The sequence below is a fragment of the Leptopilina boulardi genome, unplaced genomic scaffold (genome assembly GCF_019393585.1).
Source record: "Leptopilina boulardi isolate dan_hultmark-lab unplaced genomic scaffold, ZJU_Lbou_2.1 LbouV2_310, whole genome shotgun sequence".
Lineage (NCBI taxonomy): Eukaryota > Metazoa > Arthropoda > Insecta > Hymenoptera > Figitidae > Leptopilina > Leptopilina boulardi.
In genome coordinates this window covers 893303-914189 of record NW_026137875.1, presented here as the reverse complement: position 1 = coordinate 914189, position 20887 = coordinate 893303, and the positions used below count along the sequence as shown (strand labels likewise).

General features: G+C 22.6%; 3 protein-coding genes across 4 annotated transcripts; 2 read left to right on the top strand and 1 right to left on the bottom strand.

Annotated features, from left to right (window-relative positions):
* Positions 1 to 127: 127 nt before the first annotated feature.
* LOC127283754 (acid phosphatase type 7) lies at positions 128 to 9089 on the top strand. The gene is made up of 8 exons (XM_051308826.1): positions 128 to 427; positions 590 to 695; positions 935 to 1129; positions 3232 to 3559; positions 6123 to 6305; positions 6431 to 6650; positions 6742 to 6936; positions 8675 to 9089. Exons 2-8 carry the CDS (start codon positions 596 to 598, stop codon positions 8768 to 8770), a joined length of 1317 nt encoding a protein of 438 aa, XP_051164783.1. The 5' UTR covers positions 128 to 427; positions 590 to 595; the 3' UTR covers positions 8771 to 9089.
* Positions 9090 to 9527: 438 nt separating this feature from the next.
* LOC127283753 (RAC-gamma serine/threonine-protein kinase) lies at positions 9528 to 17735 on the bottom strand. The gene is made up of 7 exons (XM_051308825.1): positions 17588 to 17735; positions 15688 to 15955; positions 14009 to 14258; positions 12822 to 13019; positions 12171 to 12441; positions 11568 to 11804; positions 9528 to 10683 (listed from the first exon to the last, which is right to left on the bottom strand). The coding sequence occupies exons 1-7, from the start codon at positions 17673 to 17675 to the stop codon at positions 10343 to 10345; spliced, it is 1653 nt and encodes a 550-aa protein (XP_051164782.1). The 5' UTR covers positions 17676 to 17735; the 3' UTR covers positions 9528 to 10342.
* LOC127283755 (dynactin subunit 5) lies at positions 17691 to 20831 on the top strand. 2 transcript variants are annotated; one of them, XM_051308828.1, is made up of 2 exons: positions 17691 to 17838; positions 19986 to 20831. In XM_051308828.1, the coding sequence occupies exon 2, from the start codon at positions 20023 to 20025 to the stop codon at positions 20566 to 20568; it is 546 nt and encodes a 181-aa protein (XP_051164785.1). In that variant the 5' UTR covers positions 17691 to 17838; positions 19986 to 20022; the 3' UTR covers positions 20569 to 20831. The 2 variants fall into 2 exon arrangements, with proteins under 2 accessions (XP_051164785.1, XP_051164784.1); XM_051308827.1 differs by lacking the exon at positions 17691 to 17838 and adding an exon at positions 18135 to 18223.
* The last annotated feature ends 56 nt before the right edge of the window (positions 20832 to 20887 follow it).

Sequence of the window (20887 nt, the reverse complement as noted above, 5' to 3'; positions counted from 1 at the left end):
TTTAAATTTATTTTAAAATTATCTTTTTCTCGGTATTTTATTTAACTATTTTACATTTACTATTTCTTTTTTGAATTTTTTTCAATTTTTTCGAATTTTTTTCTGCAATGACATGACGCGTCAAAAATGACATATATTTCAGTGCTGTGGTGGAAGTATGGGGGATGCGTATAACAAAACATCAGTTTGACAGCAATAACAAAGTGTAGAAATAAATGATGACACTTATAACATGCTGATAAACTATATATTCAATGACAAACTGAGTATATTAGTGAGTGATAACATTATCATGTATTTGTGATCTCGTACATAAAGGCCAAAGAGTATATAGAAAAAAAATTTTTCTCATCGCATCTATTGATGCGTATAATTTCCTCTGACTTGAATGTTATCCTTTGTTAACGAAGCTTGACGTTTTACAAAAGTAAGTCAAATTTATACAAAATATACTAAAAAAAAGTGTTTAAAATAAAAAAAAAAAACTAAAAATCGTGTCATAAATTTGGCACTATTTTGCAGTTTTTCAATTATTTCCTCTTTTTCAAAAATCAGTAATTTTATTAATAATTTTCATAAATTTTTTCAGCCTATCATGATGATTATAGCAACAATTGCTATAACGCTTTGTTTATTTAATCCTATTTTTGGTGTAGTTAGATATCAACCAGAAGCAGTACATATCGCATATGGAGGTTAGTAAAAAAAATAAATTCGATAATTTAAAAAAAAAAAAAATTTAAACAATATATTTTTTAAATAGAAATTAAATTTTTTTTTGGTTCTTTTTGCACGTAATTATTGTAAACATTAAAATTAATACGTAAGTAAGTTTATTATAATTAATTGTAATATTTATGATTTAATATAATAATAATAATAATAATAGTAATAAAAAATGAGTTTGAAAATATGAAAAGAAAATTTTTAACAGAAAATATTCATGACATTGTTGTAACTTGGAGCACAAGGAATGACACAACGGAATCTATTGTTGAATACGGAATAAATGGTTTTATTTCAAGAGAACATGGAAATTCTACGCTTTTTGTCGATGGCGGTGAAAAGAAAAGCAAACAATACTTTCATCGAGTTTACCTAAAGAATTTAACTCCCAATAGTAGATACAGTAAGTAAATTTCGTTTATTTATGGGTCAGACCATTATATTTCGACCAAAGTCGTTGCGGCCTAATTTTAAAAAAAGTTGATACTTGCAGTACTGATTCTTTATGATATGCTGAGAACGAAATAAAAAGAATTATTACAAAAATTTCTTTATTTTTCTCAAAATATGAGATTAAAGTGGAGAAGGTCCGGAAAACTGTCACTTTTTTAGCAATTATAAAATATATAAAAAAACATATAATAATTGTTAAAAAGATAAAAATAATTATTGTTTCTTGTTTAGAATGAATTGATTTATTATTTTCTAATGATTAAATTAGTGAAAAAATTAAAATAATGGATAAAATATGTCTTTAAAGTTAGTCTGTCAAATAACCTAATTTTTCGATTTTTATCAGTTAATTACAATTAAGTGGAATTATTAAATTAAATTTGAACTTATCTATAATATGAAGTAAATGGATAGGACATTCAAATTTTCTTGGCACTTTCTATATTTTCATACTAAATATAAAAGAAATATTGAGTTGAAAGTTCGCAATTTCTGCATTTTTCCGAACTTTGCAACTGAATATCTCCGTTAGAGAAAAATAAAAAAAATTGGCACTTGCACAGCAGCTAAATCGGATCGAAATCTACGCGCACCATAAATTCCGTTTTGGTCCCGAAACTATTTTAGGAGATATAGGCGATTAAAAATTGCACATTATTTTCAGGTTAAAACTGTATTTGGTTCTAACTTGAAGTTGGTCTACTCTCAGCGATCGCGTTCAATGTTTAGATTTTGAAATTGATTGTTTATTTTCGTTAATTATTTTCATAATTTATTAAACAATAATTGATTGACATTCAAGATTGATTAATTGTGTTTTGAATCACTTTTTCTTTTTAATTTATAATATTTGTATCTAACAGAGATTTTACAAAAATCACAAATAATTTTGAAAAGTATTTTAATTTGCGTTGTGACTAAGTTGTCATAATTTTTAAGATTTATTTTTAGCTTTATTAATAATATTAGCAGATTATTATAGTTAATTATTGATTGCATTGCGAATTATTTTCTAATTTTGAAAAATATTTTAATTTTCGCCGTTATATCAATTTCAAAATCTAAACATTGAACGCGATCGCTGAGAGTAGACCAACTTCAAGTTAGAAGCAAGTAAAGTTTTAACCTGAAAATAATGTGCAATTTTTAATCGCCTATATCTCCTAAAATAGTTTCGGGACCAAAACGGAATTTATGGTGCGCGTAGATTTCGATCCGATTTAGCTGCTGTGCAAGTGCCAATTTTTTTTATTTTTCTCTAACGGAGATTTTCAGTTGCAAAGTTTGCAAAAATGCAGAAATTGCGAACTTTCAACTCAATATTTCTTTTATATTTAGTATGAAAATATAGAAAGTGCCAAGAAAATTGGAATGTCCTATCCATTTACTTCATATTATAGATAAGTTCAAATTTAATTTAATAATTCCACTTAATTGTAATTAACTGATAAAAATCGAAAAATTAGGTTATTTGACAGACTAACTTTAAAGACATATTTTATCCATTATTTTAATTTTTTCACTAATTTAATCATTAGAAAATAATAAATCAATTCATTCTAAACAAGAAACAATAATTCTTTTTATCTTTTTAACAATTATTATATGTTTTTTTTATATATTTTATAATTGCTAAAAAAGTGACAGTTTTCCGGACCTTCTCCACTTTAATCTCATATTTTGAGAAAAATAAAGAAATTTTTGTAATAATTCTTTTTATTTCGTTCTCTGCATATCATAAAGAATCAGTACTGCAAGTATCAACTTTTTTTAAAATTAGGCCGCAACGACTTTGATCGAAATATAATGGTCTGACCCTTATTTATTTCAAAAAAATTTATTTAAAAAAATTAAAATATAATAAATAAATACTGCAAATATTATCAAAATAAATAATAAAAAATATATGTAATATAATATTTGAAAATCAATGTAATGACCTACTAAAAGGTTAGCAAGAAATAAATAATAAATAAAAATATAATTATATCAATTTAAAAAATATATAATAATTATTGAAGTAAAAATTAAAATATTTCAAATTTTTCACAGCATATCATTGTGGAAGTAATTTAGGATGGTCGGATGTATTTTATTTGGTAACTGCACCCGATAATTCATCACCATGGGCACCTCATATTGTTCTCTTTGGTGATATGGGCAATGAAAATGCACAAAGTTTAACACGTTTACAAGAAGAAACACAAAGAGGTGTTTACGATGCTGTAATTCATGTTGGCGATTTTGCCTATGATATGCATACAGACGATGCTCAAGTTGGCGATCAATTTATGCAACAAATTGAAGAAATCGCCGCCTATTTGCCATACATGACAGTACCTGGTAATCATGAAGAAAGATATAATTTTAGCAATTACAGGTGATTATTTATCAATTTTATTAATATAGTACATATATGGGCGATTCTCTCAAAAAGGATAAATCACGCTTTCATGATAATTTGTTCAAAAATAATAAAATTGATTGAAATTATTAAAAATTCTGTTAGCCATATGTTAAGATTTAAAAATTTTCAATCGGATTACTAAAGAAAAATTCAAAAAAAAAGGCCAAATAACTGAAATATTGAATAAAATCTGATGTTACGGAGGGGAGTTTTAACACTATTTTGTTCATTGAATAATTCAATTATTTGACCTATTTTTTGAAATTTTCATAAGTGATCCAATTGAAAATTGTTAAATCTTATTGTATGTCTGGCAGATTTTTATTAATTGAAATTAATTTTATTATATATTTTTTAACAAAAACATTGTCTAAAATCGTGCACGTTTTGATTTGCCCTTTTTGAGAGAATCAACCATGCAAACTGATTTTTAATATAGAATGTTTTAAAAATTAGAAAATAACAATCCATAGAACATAATAATTATTTATTTTTTATATTTGAGTGTATCTCTGAAAATTTTAACTTTCCAATAAGAAAAAATAAATTTTTCTTCGCAACAAAATATTCATACTTTGATGATATATTCCACGCCAAAGTGTAAGTCCATCTGCAATTGCATCGCCGATTTTCTTGAGATTTTTTTTTCTATTAGTACTATTTGAGACTAGCTTCCATGAATTTTTTAAAATTTTTTTAGCAAGCCGTTTTCGAGTTATGGAATTTTGAAAATTGGAGAATTTTCATGTCTTTTAATTTTTGAATGCTTATAACTTCCTTAAAATTGCATCAATTTTAAAAGTCTTTTTTTCAATATGTGTGTTTTTAAACGTACTTTTCAAAAAAAAAATCGAAATTTTTTTTTAAACGATATTACTATCAAATTTTTGAGTTTTAATGATAAAAAGTCATTTTTCTCATTTGACGTACTGATCGATTTTTTTCAAAATTTTTTCAAAAAAACTACTTCTTTTTACCAAACTTTTAAGCCTAGGCCGATAATGGGCAAACAATTTTTACAATATTTTCGTAATTTTTCAAAAATTTTTGAAATTTTTAAAAATATTTTTGGTTTTTTTTATAATACGTACCTACTTTTATGTATTTTGATGCGCTAATTACGAAAATCATAGTGACAATACCCAAAAATTTGATTTTCATGGTGAAAACCATAAAAAAAAGTCCCAAAATTTATGGTTTTTTTCGTTTATTGGGTAAAATATGCAAAACTGAAAAAAAATCTTAGATAAAAGTTATCTTATTAAAATACATTTTTTATATAAGATTTTTTTTTTCAATTTTGCATATTTTACCCAATAAACGAAAAAAAGCCATAAATTTTGGGACTTTTTTATGGTTTTCACCATGAAAATCAACTTTTTTGGTATTGTCATTATGATTTTCGTAATCAACGCATCAAAATATATAAAAGTACGTAGTATAAAAAAAACCAAAAATATTTTTAAAAATTTCAAAAATTTTTGAAAAATTCCGAAAATATTGAAAAAATTGTTTGCCTATTATCGGTCTAGGCTTAAAAGTTTGGTAAAAAGAAGTAGTTTTTTTGAAAAAATTTTGAAAAAAATCGATCAGTACGTGAAATCAGAAAAATGATTTTTTATCATTAAAACTCAAATATTTGTTAGTAATATCGTTTAAAAAAAAAAATTTTCGATTACACATTAAAAAAAAACTTTTAAAATTAATGCATTTTTAAGGAAATTATGAGCATTCAAAAATTAAAAGTCATGAAAATTCTCCAATTTTCAAAATTCCATGAATCAAAAACGGCAATTCCCCGATGGACTTACACTTTGGCGTGGAATAAATCTTATATAAACTTCAAGTACCAAACTTTAAAATTTTACAAGTTGACAGATAAAGCGTACCTACTGTCTTCAAAAAGTTATTAATCATTTAAAAATACAAATTATTTTTAATCTGTAACAAAAAAAAAAATCCAAGAGGTGGTTGCTTGTTACACTAAAAAATAATTGAAATTGACTTAGCTCTTAAATTTTCCAAGTTTCTTTTCTCGTTTTTCATAATCAATTTTTCTTTCATCACGCATTTTATCTCTCTTTTTAGAAATAATTTTTTTTCTTCGTCCATTTTTGATGTGTAAATAAATAATAAACACTACAATTGAACTATAAGTTTGCAATAAACAAAATATTAATTTTCATACATAAATGTATTCTCCGTTTAATAAACTTTAAATTAATGGTATCTTAGAATTAATAATTTTCATTCTTTACAAAGTTTAATTATTTAAAGTGTGAAAAAGTATGGTTAAGGAAAAGTAGACATTGTTGAAAATCACAAATGAAAAATTAAATAATTCTGTCTCTACACAATAAATTTATACCTTTTGTAAATGATTACTTGTATTAAAAATGAATATCTGCAACAACAACGAGGTAAAATCTTCTTGAAATTAAAAAAATATATTTAGAGGGACATAAAAGTTAAAGATTCCAGAGATATGTCCATTTATTTAATAAATTATGTTTAATTGGATTTTTTTTTATTATAGAGCTCGCTTTTCAATGCCGGGTGATTCCGAAGGTTTATGGTACAGTTTTAATATGGGTCCAATTCATTTTATTGGCATTGAAACGGAAGCTTATTATTTTATGAACTATGGAATGAAACAACTCGTTAAGCAATACGAATGGCTTGAAAAAGATTTAGAGGAAGCAAATAAACCCGAAGTGAGGCAAGTTTTTGAAATTAGAAAATTAATTTAAAGATTTAAAAAATATATATATATAGAAAATTAATCAAGGTTTCTATACAAGATGGAAATGTAAATTAATTTGAATTATATACTTTTGAAAACAGAGCAATTAGACCTTGGATAGTAACGTTTGGTCATAGACCAATGTACTGTAGTAATTCAAATGCAGATGATTGCACAAATCATCAATCTCTAGTTAGAGTTGGTTTACCTCTTCTCAATTGGTTTGGACTCGAGAAACTTTTCTTTGATTATCAAGTTGATCTTGAAATTTGGGCCCACGAACATAGTTATGAACGAATGTGGCCGATGTACGATTTCCAGGTAATATTTTTTTTGAAAATGAAAAATAAAAAAATAAGAATTAAATTAATAATATATAGAAATCAATTTATATATGTATTTGTTCGTTTAGGTTTATAATGGAACTTATAAGGAACCATATAGAAATTATAAAGCTCCTGTTCATATTATAACTGGATCAGCAGGTTGCAAAGAGGGAAGAGAAAAATTTGTCCCTGAAAGGCCAAACTGGTCTGCTTTTCGAAGTTCAGATTATGGATATACAAAAATGAGAGCTTTTAATAAAACCCATCTCTACTTAGAGCAGGTAAATAAATTATTTTCTACGCATATCAATTTAATTATAAATATTTACCAAACAAGTTTTCAAAAGACGATAAATCCATTTTTCTCAAAAAAAAAAGTGAAGATAAACACAGATTTAACATATTAAAGACCTTACTTATCGATCTGTCACTGTTGAATTTAAGAAAAAAAAAACTTTATTAACAAAGAAATTTCAATTTAAAAACATCTGGGTTTAACCAAAATGATTTATAATTTTAATTCTTTTTGATAGAAAAAATTACCAAAAACCTTAAAGTTCTCCAATTATGATAGACTTTAATTAAAAACGAGTAAATAAAGTATATTAATAAATAATTTATTAAAATTTTTCTTGTTTAAAATTAATTTAAATAGTTATGTGACAAATGTACATAATTTGTTTAAATTTCTTGAAATAGGTAACAAAAAATAGATTTATCAATTTTTAAAAACTTACTCCTCATTTAATATTTATCATATTACAAAATTTGGTTGTCTATTAAAATTTGGGAATAAAATTTCTGATTTTTTTCGCGGTTTTGAAAAATATTTTTAGATATTCTAAATTAAAACTTTACTATAATAGAAAAATAAAAATGAAAATAATATTAAGAAAATATTTATTTTGCTAATTTAATTATATTTAAAATAATTTATTATTTTAAATTTTATTGTTATTAAAATTCATTTATTAAAGACTATAGGTTTTTACAATTTGATAACTTTTAAATTCATTTTTTTTTTATTTTTTTATTATTTAACCTACGTTATTCTTATTTTTATTTAACAATTGAAAAAATTTTAAAAAGATTCTTGCTGTAAATGTAAAATTACTTAAAGATTGTATTTTTCTAAATTTTATTTTAATTGTTATGCATATTTAATTATTATTATGAAATACAATTATTGTGCATTCTAATTACTTTTAAATTCAAATTATTTTGTAAACACGGATCAGGAAAAAGTCAGAAAAATTAGAAAATTTTTTTTTGTAAAGTACTGGGAAAAATATCAAATTTATAAAAATGTTATTAAAATTATAATTTTTGAAATTTTCAATTCAAATTTTTCCTTCTAAAAATTGTCTTCATTTTTTTTATAATTGAAAACCTTTTAAAATATTTTCTTTAAGGTTCAGGGAAAAAATTTTAATTATTACGGGAAATCAGGGAAAAACGAAATAAAATTTTTCTGGCAACTGTGAATTGATTGTAATTTTTTTTTAGTTTTGAAAGTTTTAAGTAATTTTATTTTATTATATTAACTTAAAATTGCATTAATTAAATTTTATAATTGTGTTGAATTAAATAAAAAAATGATTGAAAATATTCTTTTTTTTTAATATTAAAATTTGGAATAAAATTCGGAAAACAAATATTAATTGGAACTGATTTTTAAAAAATGCGAATAATAAAAAAAAATACCCAAGTTTTGCTAAATTTTAGAAAAATATTACAATTTTGTAAAATTATATAATCTGTTGATTTTTCAAAATTTTAACTGGAAAATTTTAAAGTTGTTGTATTTGTAAGAAAAAATCAAGGTGAATTTTTAATTTTTCAAGACATATAGATAACTAAATTCACGTTTTTATAAAGATTTCAAAATTGGATGTCCATCCTGTAAATGATTTTAATAACAATTTTTTAATTACTATTTACTATTATTAATTTAATTATTGAAATTAAATTATTAAAAGATTATTGAATTAATATTTCCAACAACAAATTATGTTTCAGATTTCTGATGATAAAGACGGTGAAGTTATAGATCACTTTTGGCTCATAAAAGACGAAATCTATCCAAAATTTATAAATCTAACAAAAAGGAATTAAATTTCTAATTTAATTATAATACGAACAAAATATGTTTCAAAATTTCTTGAAATTTTCTTTTCTTTATAATACTCTTAATTTTTAGGAACAAATTTTCAAATATCTTTTTAAAAACATAATTTAAATTTCTTTTGATATTTAAAAATAAAGATAATAATTATATGTAAGTAGCGAAAATTATTCGTTATAACTTTTTTATGCAAAAGTTTCTAAATACTCAAATTTTTAATATTAAAAAATTCTATCACCCATTTACGTGATAATTCTAAAATTAAAAACATGGACGAACAAATAAATAAAAAATATATTTACAATCAAAGTATGTCGTATATTTTTTTTTTTCCTTTCCAAAAACCTCTCAATAACGATTAAGGTTTTTGTAAATAAACGAGCTTATAGCCATATATTTATTTAATTGTTAAAATATAAATATATGTGTATAATAATATTATTATTACTATTATTATTATTATTATTATTATTATTTCTTAGTGGTAGTGTTTTTTTTTCTCTCGCATTGCGATATATTATTAATAATAATAATAATCGACAACGTTTTAATGCCGGATGTCTTTATAATAATAACAACTTCTCAGCACTTAAATTTTCATTTACACTTTCTTCTGTAGTTCTGTATATTTTAAACTAGTGACGCGCAGTTATAACTAGGAAGTCAATAGAAATAATTTATAAAATTACAGAAGGCGATATTTTCCATATTTTCATTGACTTAATCCAGTTAACACCACTGTCTTTGTAAATATATATATATATATATTTATATATTTATTTTACAATTGTAGTATTATTTCTAAAAACTTTATTACAAAAAAAAAAAAAAATAATAATAATGAACTTCTGCTGCTTTCGACGGTGGTTTCTATATATAACACAGATGAAAATGAATAATGAATCCTTTGAGCAAGAGAATAAAGTATGATACTAAAAAAAAGAAAACAAAAAAAAAATTACAATTAACTATTAGAAAGATCTACTTTCTTTAAAAAAAAAAAAAAAAAATCTTTTGAGAAATTTCCCAAAGATTTTTTTTTTCACTAATTTTAGACAAAAACAAAATTATTTAATAAGGAGAAAATTTTTTTTTTTTTAATTAAGAATAGAAAATGCTTTATAATTAATAAATTCGAAGGGGATTCGAACAAAAAACAAAATAAATGAAATGGAACGTACTTTTCGTTAAAGGCTTTCATAGCCAAAAACTTTTTTTTTTAAGAGTATACCAGTTGTCAACACTTTTGGAGACGACACTTGTAAAGTAGAGCGCAATAAGCACCGAAAAGCATGAAAAGGCGATTTTTTTTGTTTGTAAACAATAAAAATCATATTCTATTATAGAAATCATTTTTTGTTTTGTTTTTTTTTTTCTGTAGAATGTGTTGAAAATTTTTGAAACGTTTCGTTTATAATATAAAGTAGTGCTTGATTTCCCCCATTATTTCTTTTCTTTTTTTTTTTTGCGAAAAAAAATTCGCCACTTTACTAATAACGAAACGTTATTATTCATCTACTGACACTTTCCACAAAATTGAAGTCAAATGGCTTATTGTTGTGTCAGTGATTGATTGAAACAATGGAAGAAGCAGCAACTGAATGACTTTCTTGATACGAAAATTGTGGAAAATGTTCTTGTTCTTCGGCAATGGAATTTAAACCACTTCCACTGCTTCGACAATTTTGATCAGGTGGCGTTAATTCAACACTTTCACCAGTGAACATTCTATCAAAATAACGTGTGTCCGTATCTGAATCAACTTGAGGTTTAAATGGTGGTGGAATTTTCTTTTGCACCAAATCGGACCAATCTATCGATGAGAAAAATGCATGTTCCATTATATCTTTTGCGTCATTTGGCCCACCGCCGAGTCTTCTGTTTGGATCCTTAATCAATAATCCTAGAATAGAAAAAAAAAGAAGATTTTAATTTCTTTAATTACAGTATTGAGACAGGAGTAAATTTTACGTCGGTGAAATTCACAATGTTTATCATCAATGCAATGATCTATGCAAATTATTATTATTTTTTGTCTAAAAAATTTTTTATAACATTTCTTCATCAAAGATTTTTAAAAGAAAATAAGTAAGTAAAAAATTTTATTATTTTTCATTTTTTTTTCAATCGTTGATGATAAACTTTGTGAACTTCATTAACGTTAACTTTTTCAATTACCCTGACTTTTCTCAAACATTAAAAAATTTTTTCATTAAATTTTCATTTAAAATTAAAATTATTTTTAATAAATAATTAATTTAATTTAATAAATAAATTTTTTTCACGAGTAAAATTTCAATCTATCGAAATTTATACTAAATTATAAATTTATTTTCTGATAATATTCAGTATTTAAAAAATATATGTTATCGGAAATTAAAAAAAAACACAAACTATAACTCAGTTAATAATTTTTTAAATAGAACAAAAAGTAAAATGATCAAAAATTATTTTTTTCCAATTTTTTATCATAAAATACATTTTTAGGTTCCAAAAAAAAATATCGAAAATTTTTTTTTTTGATAATTTGATACTAAAATCAATTTACATTAGAATAAGTTGAAATTCGGATAATTTTGAAACTTAAATCAATTAAAATTTTTATAAATTAAAATCCAATTAATTTGAAAGTTAAATCGATTAATCTTTAAATAGATTGTTCAGTTTCCCTTATTTCCCTAAAAGAAAATTTTTCCTGACTTTTAAATAAACAGAATTATTTATTATAAGTAACTAAAACTAAATTACATTTATAATTGAATTTAAATTTGTAAATTTAACACTTACCACTCAACATGTCCTTTGCTTCGTTAGAAATATTTCTTGGAAATTTAACGTCCTCCATTAAAATAAGTGTGAACAATTTTTCATGATCAGTATTGTAAAATGGAAGCCTGCCACACATCATTTCATACATAACAACTCCAACTCCCCACCAATCAACAGCTCTTCCATAATCATTATCTTCGAGCACTTCGGGAGCTAAATATTCTGGTGTTCCACAAAACGTCTTTGTTGTTCGTCCTGTTAAAAAAAAAAAAAAAAAAACAAATAATTTAATTCATCTACATTATCATATACAAATTTCACAAATCATTACGTATTATTTATTTATCTCTATTTTAAGAATGTAATATTTTATTTTATTTCTACTTGAAATTATAATTTTATTCATTATTTGAAAATGTACTTCTGACAATTTATTTACATAAATTTTTAATTTCTGGTAAAATTTTCTAATTTTATATTAATTTATTTCTATGTATTTCATTTTTGTATTTGATATTTTTATATATTTTTGATAAATTCAGTAAAAATGAAATAATTTTGATTTCAAAACTTTAATTTTTTTTTTAATATTTAATTTAATTCTATTAGTTATTTACTAACCATAAGTGATGTCCTCTTTGCAAAGTCCAAAATCAGCAATTTTAATGTGTCCCTCTTTGTCGAGAAGCAAATTTTCAAGTTTAAGATCTCTGTAAATAATTCCCTGAGAGTGAAGATAACCCAAAGCTGATATAATTTCAGCTCCATAAAATCTTGTACGTTCTTCACCGAAAATGCGAGTACGACTTAAATGGAAGAAAAGTTCTCCTCCGTTCACGTATTCCATTACAAAACATAAGCGATCTGCTGTTTGAAAGCTGTATTTTAAAGACTGAAAAAAATTTTTAATTAATTTTCAAAAATTTCATTACATTTGAAAAAAAAGTTGAATAGATATTTATAATATTTTACTTTTTACAAAAAAAAAACAAAAATTAAAATCTAATTAAAATTAAGTTCCTTTTGAGGGGATGAAAAGAAATTGAACCATTTAAACTACATTTTTTAAAAAAATTACTACCTTAGAAAAATAATTGCAAATTTTTAACTTTAATAATAGTAAAATTATTAAAAAATTGAAATTATTCACAGTTTTTAATTGACAAATTAATCGCTATTGATTTTTAACCAGTTTTTTAAAAGTATTAGTTAATAATAATTTTTTTCTGTTTTTTTTTTAAGAAAAGGAAAAATATTTAAGAATAAACTTACAATTAAAAATGGATGATTTGTGGTTCGTAAAACTCTATTTTCAGTGAGTGTGTGCGCTACTTCATCCTTTCGAATAATAACTTCTTTCCTCAAAATTTTTATCGCATAAAGATGTCCAGTTGCTTTTTCTCTGCACAAAATCACTTTTCCAAATGTTCCCTTACCAAGAACTTTCAAGAATTCAAAATTCTCCAATGTCTGAAAAATTATAATTATTACTCTTTTTTTTTACTAACAATATTCATTTTTGTTATATAGATGCAGGGTGTTCATCAATTTAAAAAAAAAAAAATTCAATTTATTTATATATATTTATATATATTTTTTATAATAAAACAAGCTTTGTTTCATAATTTTTCCCAATAAATATAAAATGTATAAGTACAAATAAAGCGTAAACAATTTTATAATTTCAACATAAAGCATGTTTCGGAGAAAAAAGAATTTGTTAATTCTAAATAAACGAATTTAATTTTATTGTTACAGGATGTCCTAACAACTTCGCGAGAAAAAAATACCTGAATTTTTCTCGATTTATATTAAGAATTTAAGAATTGAAAAAATTAAATGATAAATAAAGAAATACAAGGATTAATTTGAAAAAAATTTGAAGGAAAAATTTTTAACACAAACAGTTTAAAGAAAACATTGAGAAAGAAAAAAAAACACAACAATTGAAGAAAAGAAATTAAAAATTAAAGTAAATACAAGAGAAACTTTGAAGGAAAAATGGAGAATTTTTGAAATTCACAAAATGAAAGGATTATTTGTCAGGAAAATTGAGAGTTTTGAGCTAGTTTTTAATATGAAATAAATAAATTTTAGAATTTCCCCCCAAAAAAAAGAGAATTAAAATAGGGAAAAAATGTTTCATAAAATGAGAATTTTAGAAAAATTTAAGAAAAATAAAAAGTTGAAGAAATTGAAAAAAATAAATAATTTTAGAAATTCTAATTAAGAGAATTTAAAAAATTAAAAAGATAAGAATTTTATAAAAAAAAAATTAAGAGAAATTAAATTTAATGAAATATGTATAGTGTGGAAAATCGAGAAATTGATAAATTTTCAGAATAAAAAAAGAAATTGCGAGAGAATTGAGAATTTCTGATTAGTTTGTAAAAGTAAATAAATATATATATATATTTTTTTTAAATTTGAATAATATAGAATTTACAGTGAAAACTTACGACTTTCTTTTTGCCAGAAGTTTTACTATTTGAAGTTCCTTGAACACTGAATTTAGCTGATAATTCATCAATACTGCCAACATCAAAATCGGCTTGAAAAACTCCAAGTGAACCACATGAATTTGAACGTGTACTTCCAGTTGGTTCCATATCCACGTCCTCTGACGACGAGGATTGTTGCATTTGTGTTTGTATTTGTTGTTGTTGCTGTTGTTCTTGTTCCACATTTTCTATTCTATCAGCGACATATCTGTAAAATGTTTTTTAGTATTTATATATATTTTAAAGCTATATATATTTATTTAAAAAAAAAAATTTTTTTACTAATTGTAAAATAGCGAAAAATTAATAATAAAATAAAAAAAAAAACGAAAAACTACAATTAATGCAAAATTAAAAGAAAAATAATTTTCGAAAAATTTCCTATTACTGAAATTTGAAACCAGGGAAGCAATTATTTAAATCATGATTAAAATTAAAAATTAAATCGAAGAGTTACTTACATGTAAATCATGATTTAAATCAAAAAGTTGTTTACATTAAAATGTTTTGAACATTTTTTTTTTATTTTATATTAAATATATTTTTCACATTCAATTTTGTATATTCTAAGATTCTAAATTAATTTTTTAACCTATTAACGAATATTCAATTGATATTTTATTCAAAGTTATTTACGTTTTGAAAATAGATAATTTTGTAAACACGACATTTGAAAATATTTGTTTAAAACTTTTTATATTACTATTATAATTAGTTAAAAGAATATTTAAAAACGTATTTTTGATTTATTTTGAGTAATATTATTATTAAGTTATTAAAATTTTAAAAATTAAAACATTCTTTAAAAAAATTTCGTTTTGGGTTAATTTTGATTCAAAATTTTTTGATCAGTTCTAATATTTAAAAAAAAAAAAAAGTTTCAGTAATTCAAACTTTTTAAGGTATAATATTACAAAATTATTGACTTTTTCGAAATCAACAATTTTAAAAAGATGATATTCACTAAATATAATGAATTAAACGTAATTAATTAAAAAATTACTCACTTAAACATTTAAATTACAATTTTAATTCATTCGAAAGTTATAAACAACATTTTTTATTTTTTAATATCTTCTAAATGGAGAAAAATAAAAAATGAAAAATCCTTTTGAATTTAGTTTGTATAAAAAATACATAGTTATATTCTCAATGAAATTTTCATAGGATATAATTTTACAAACATTGAAAATATGTAATGCAAATTTAATCTAATTTACATCCAATTTTTATTTAATATCTAGAATAAAGTTTAAACTGATAGTTGTTGATATTAAATAAAAATTTAATGTAAATTAGATTAAATTTGTATTATTTTTTGAAGTTTTTAAAATTATTAAATAATGAAAATTTTACCGGAAATAATTTTTAAACAAAATAAACTGAAAGGGATTTTTCATTTTTTCTTTATAGAAGAAATTAAAAAATTAATTAAACAATTATTAAATTAATAACTTCTTTTTAGATATCATAATTGTTGGACAATTTTGGTTTTTAATTCCAAAAATGTTATTTTCTTTGATAAAAATATAAAATATTTCTCTCGATGCTTTTATTATTAAATTTATCGTTTAAATATTTTTAAAAAAGAAAATTGATTGAATCGTAATTTTTATCATTCCCCATTTAAAACGAACCTAATAGCCGCTACCCAGTCTTCTCGATCTTGTTCTGTGTAAACGTGAAATGTCCTCTCAATAACTGTCGTCCATTGTAATCCTCTGATTACAAATGTATAAGGCTTAGGCTTATCCATTGACATTATTTGACAACCTCGAACAGTAAAACTATTTTGAGGTTCAGCTGCTGCTGCCATTTGACGATCGGGTTTTGCCTTAAATCCAACCAGGGTGCCATCGTCTCTTAAGACAAAATATCGAGGTCTCCAATTTTTGATATGTTCACCTAAAAATTACAAAAATCAGAAAAAGAATCAATAATTTATTTATTTACATCTGTATAAGGGAATAAAAAAAAATAATCTTTGTTCAATAAATTTAAAAAGTAATAAAAATTAATAATATTTTTTTTAATTAAAACAATTAATCGCCCTAATGATATATTTCAAATTACAATAAAGAATAAATTTAAAAATTTTAATAATAGTCTTAATTGATTTATATTAATTATTAAATAATAAATCTGTAATAAATATTTGTTTAAAAATAAAAAAACAAAGATTAAATTAAATTCTATTATAAATATACATATTTACGCGTGAAGTAAATACAAAGTATGTATACCTGTTATTTTTATAAATTTACTTAACAACAAAGAGGTTTTAAACTAATTACATTCTTTTCGTGTTAATGAATGCTAAAAATAGAATCGTGGATCTAACATAAATAACACGATGGGCGTATAGATAACTAACATTACAAGTCATTCTGATTTATTCGATTAGCTAAAAAGCCAACAATTTATTGTTAAAACATTTAAAATTTTTTTTTTTTTCTTAATACAATAAAAAGAATGTTACGATTATCCATTTCTGTTTTTTTTTTTTAAATCCAAAAATAAATTTTTAAAGAAAATAAATACACGTGTTTTCAATTAAAAAGAAATTCACTTTTATTTAGTAAACATTATTTTTACTACTGAAATAAAATAATATTTTGAAAATCATTGTTATTTTTTATTTCGATCTAATTAATAAAAAAATTAATTCATTATTAATTTTGTCTAAAAAAACTATAATTACATTTAATTATTTCTTTAATTTATTATTACTAAACATTTAATTGAAACGATAAGGTTAAGTGAAATTAGAGTATACATTAACAATTTTTAAAATAAAAATCCCTTGTTTTGATTTGAACACATGTTTACTTCCTTATTTTTATCTCGTATCAAATTTATCGATGTTAATTAGTTAAAATATTTCATAATTTACTCCAAAGCTATGATTATTTTTATTAATAACAAAAAAAAAAAACAAAAACAAAAGAAAACATTTTTTTCATAAAAAAAAATTGCGCATATCCTGTAAACAATTATTTTTAAAATTTTGTTTTTCACTTGAAAGCCATAAAAAAACGATCAGTTAGGTAAACATTAAACTAAACATTTGCATAATAAACAGTCACTTTCGCAACTCATTGAAAGACCCAAATCATAAGGCGCAAAAGCATCAATTTCCAATAAAAAAAAACGAACAATATATATATATATATATATATATATACATATCTCACGGAAAAAGAAGAGCAAGCATCACAAAACATAAACTAACAAGTTATCAATACGATGATCACTTAATGTGTTCTAAATTAAACATTCTTTGACAAGCGAGAAAAAGTTACAGCGATTGTGAAAACAAAATATAACTTTCAATATTTGTTAATCGCTATCTACGTAGGCACAAAAATTGGAAAGTTAATTTGAGGAGAGAGAGAGAGAGAGAGAGAGAAAAAAAACAAGAGAGAAAGAAAGAGAGAGAGAGAGAGAAAAAAAAGAGAGTTGCGTAATATTTTTTTTCTTCTTTATAAACCCGAAAGTAAAAATTATCAAAGAAATGAGGAATTTTTGGTAATATACCCCGTTTCTGAACCCATCCTTCCTTGACGATACGAACAACACTTTGACTAGTGTTGGACGCTGCGACGCTCATCGCTGCGTCCCCCATTACTGGTCCACCAGGATTTTATATTAAGCACAATTTTCAAGATTAATAACAAATTATAATTCGACAAATTAAAAACAACAAAACGACAAAAATATATCAAAACGCACTTAACGACGTAAACGAGTGGGCACTGATGGGCACTGAGGTCACACACCACGACGAAGTAAATATACATATATACACCAAAAACAATTGTTATAACTAACCTATAGAGGTCACTGTTTATGGCGGAAAATAAATATTATACACATAAAAATAATATTATTAAAAATAAAATACTTATGTTTCGAATTAAAAATTTTCGAAATTTTCTCCAAAATTTACACTTATTTACATAATAAATTGTACTTTAATATTGTAAAATATAGAAATTTTTCTTTTAAAAAAATGAAAATTATGTTTACTTTGTTATTTTAAAGATTTTTGAATTTTCTCCATGAACAGCGACATCAAGCGTTTATATTTCGAAATAATTGTCTGACACATTATAGAAGAAGAATCTGTCAAAAAATTTGTATTCTGGTGAAAAAAAAAAATTCTAATAATAGGTAATGTTTACAATTATATACAATTAGACGATATTTAAATTTTAAAAGTTGGTAATTTTTTTTTTTTTATAAATCTGCACGATATTGTGAAGTTAATAAAAGGGTTTTCGTAATACAAGTAGTTATAGAGAGGTTATGTTTCTGTATTTTTATTATTGTTTTTTTTCAGTTTTATAATATTTACATTATATTATTATTATTTTTTTTCTGGAAGTGTACATTTTTCAGTTATTTAAATTTTAATTGTTAAAACTTGCTAATTTATTACGAATCAGATATTCAATTAACATTTTTTTTTGCTTTTACGAAATTTATGAAATTTCATAATTTATTATTAATATTATTTTTATATTTATCATTATTATTATTATTAAAAAACGAAATTTCAGTACTTCTGGATTAATATAATTTATTGAAATAAAAACTCAAATTTTAACATTTTAAATTAAATAATGATTTAATTAAAAAAAGTCGTTTACATTAAAATTTTTTAAATATTTTTTTTTTTAAATATTGTTAATATATTTTTTACATTAAATTTTGTATATTATAACAGTTTCTCTCTATTCTAAGATTCAAAATTAATGTTTTTAACCTTTTGGCGAATATTTTATCTAAAGTTATCGAATTAAATTTTTAAGAATGAAAAAATTTTTTAAACATGAATTTTTGAAATATTTATTTAAAAATCTTTATATTAGGACAAAATTATCATTACCAGTTAATAGAATATTAAAAAAAAATGTATCACTTAAATTTTTTGTGAAATTTTACTGTAAATTATTATAAAGTAATTGAAAAAATCAAAACATTTGAAAAAAAATTTCTTTTTGAATAATTTATGATAATTAATTAATTATAAATTTATTTTTATTTATTTTTTTAATAAAATTTTTGAATTAGAAACTAAAACTGTCCAACAATTCTTATTTTTTAAAATATTGTTGATTTTTAAAAAATCAATGCTTCCGTAATATTAATTTTAATATTAAAATTTTTTATTTATTATATTATTATTTATTTATTAATTTTTTTTTATTTATATTTAAATTTATTTATTTTATAATATTACGGAAGCATTGATTTTTTAAAAATCAACAATATTTTAAAAAATATTAATATTGTTGGACAGTTTTAGTTTTTAATTCAAAAATGTTATTTCTTTGACAAAAATATAAAATATTTCTTGATGCTTGTATTAAATTTATTGTTTAAGTATTTACTAAAAAAAAACCACTAATTAGATATTAACTTTTGAAAAAAGTAAAAAAAAATAAAGAGACATGTAATTTAAATAAAAAAAGAAAATTAGATTTAAATCGAAAAAATTAGATTTAAAAAAAAAATCTTTATCAGCCCTGTTTACATTATTAAGAGAGGAGTTAATTGAAAATATTTATTAATTAATTTTTGTTCAATAATTACATTACTAAAATATAATTAAAATTTTTATTTTCCCCCATTACATTCTTAATTTCGGGAAATTTTTACAAATATATTTAATTTTATTTTCCCTCACTAAATTATTACTTTCTGGAAATTTTTACAAATTTTAATTTCATTTACTCTCATTACATAATTATGACTTTTTGAAAATTTTTTACAAACATATTTAAATGAGTTATTAAAAGTATAAACTCGTAAAGTTTTCCGCCCCCTAAAATCCTTTTATTACATCTTGAAAAGTCATATAGTTTCATTGTAAAAACAGGTATAAGATGTTCCCTATTTATTGTCTAATTCCACGAATATTCTATTTCAGAAAAAGAAAAGATAAAAAAAAAAAAGAAAAAAGAACAATGGAGGCCCACGACATTTATTACAATAGAACCGAATACGTTGAAACAGCATCAGGCAATAAAGTTAGTAGACAAACAGTTCTATGTGGTTCACAAAGTATTGTTCTTCATGGAAAAGTAATTGTCCAATCGGATGCAATTATACGTGGTGATTTATCAAATGTACGAACTGGAAGATATTGTGTTATAAGTAAAAATGTTGTTATTCGTCCACCATTTAAAAAATTTAGTAAAGGTGTTGCATTTTTTCCACTTCAAATGGGCGATCATGTTTTTGTTGGTGAACGAGCTGTTGTTAATGCAGCTATTGTTGGCTCATACGTTTATATTGGAAAAAATGCCGTTCTAGGAAGACGATGCATTTTAAAAGATTGTTGTTACATTGAAGATGGTGCTGTAATACCACCGGAAACAATTGTCCCCTCATTTACACGTTTTGCTGGTAATCCTGCGACATGCGTTGAAGATTTACCCGAATGTACACTTGATCTTATGTTAGATTTTACAAAAAATTATTATCAACATTTTTTACCAGCCGCAGTTTAATTGATTGATAAAAAAAAAAAATTTATTTTAAATCATTTTCGATTTTTTTCATTTTTTTTGAGAAATTTTAATTTATTATTTAATGTAAGAATTATATTTAATTTAAGAAAAATAAAACTTTCCCACTTGGTTTAATAATTGCTTTTTATTTATTACAAAAAAAGAAAATTGTAATTTACCATTTTTGTAAGTACAGAAAGGGGAATAATAGATTTATGTATACAATGAAATATTAATAAAGTACCTATAATAATAAATCTTAATTTTTCTACTCAATTTATTTTAGACTTACCTTTTCAGATTTCTTCTACCTGCCCTT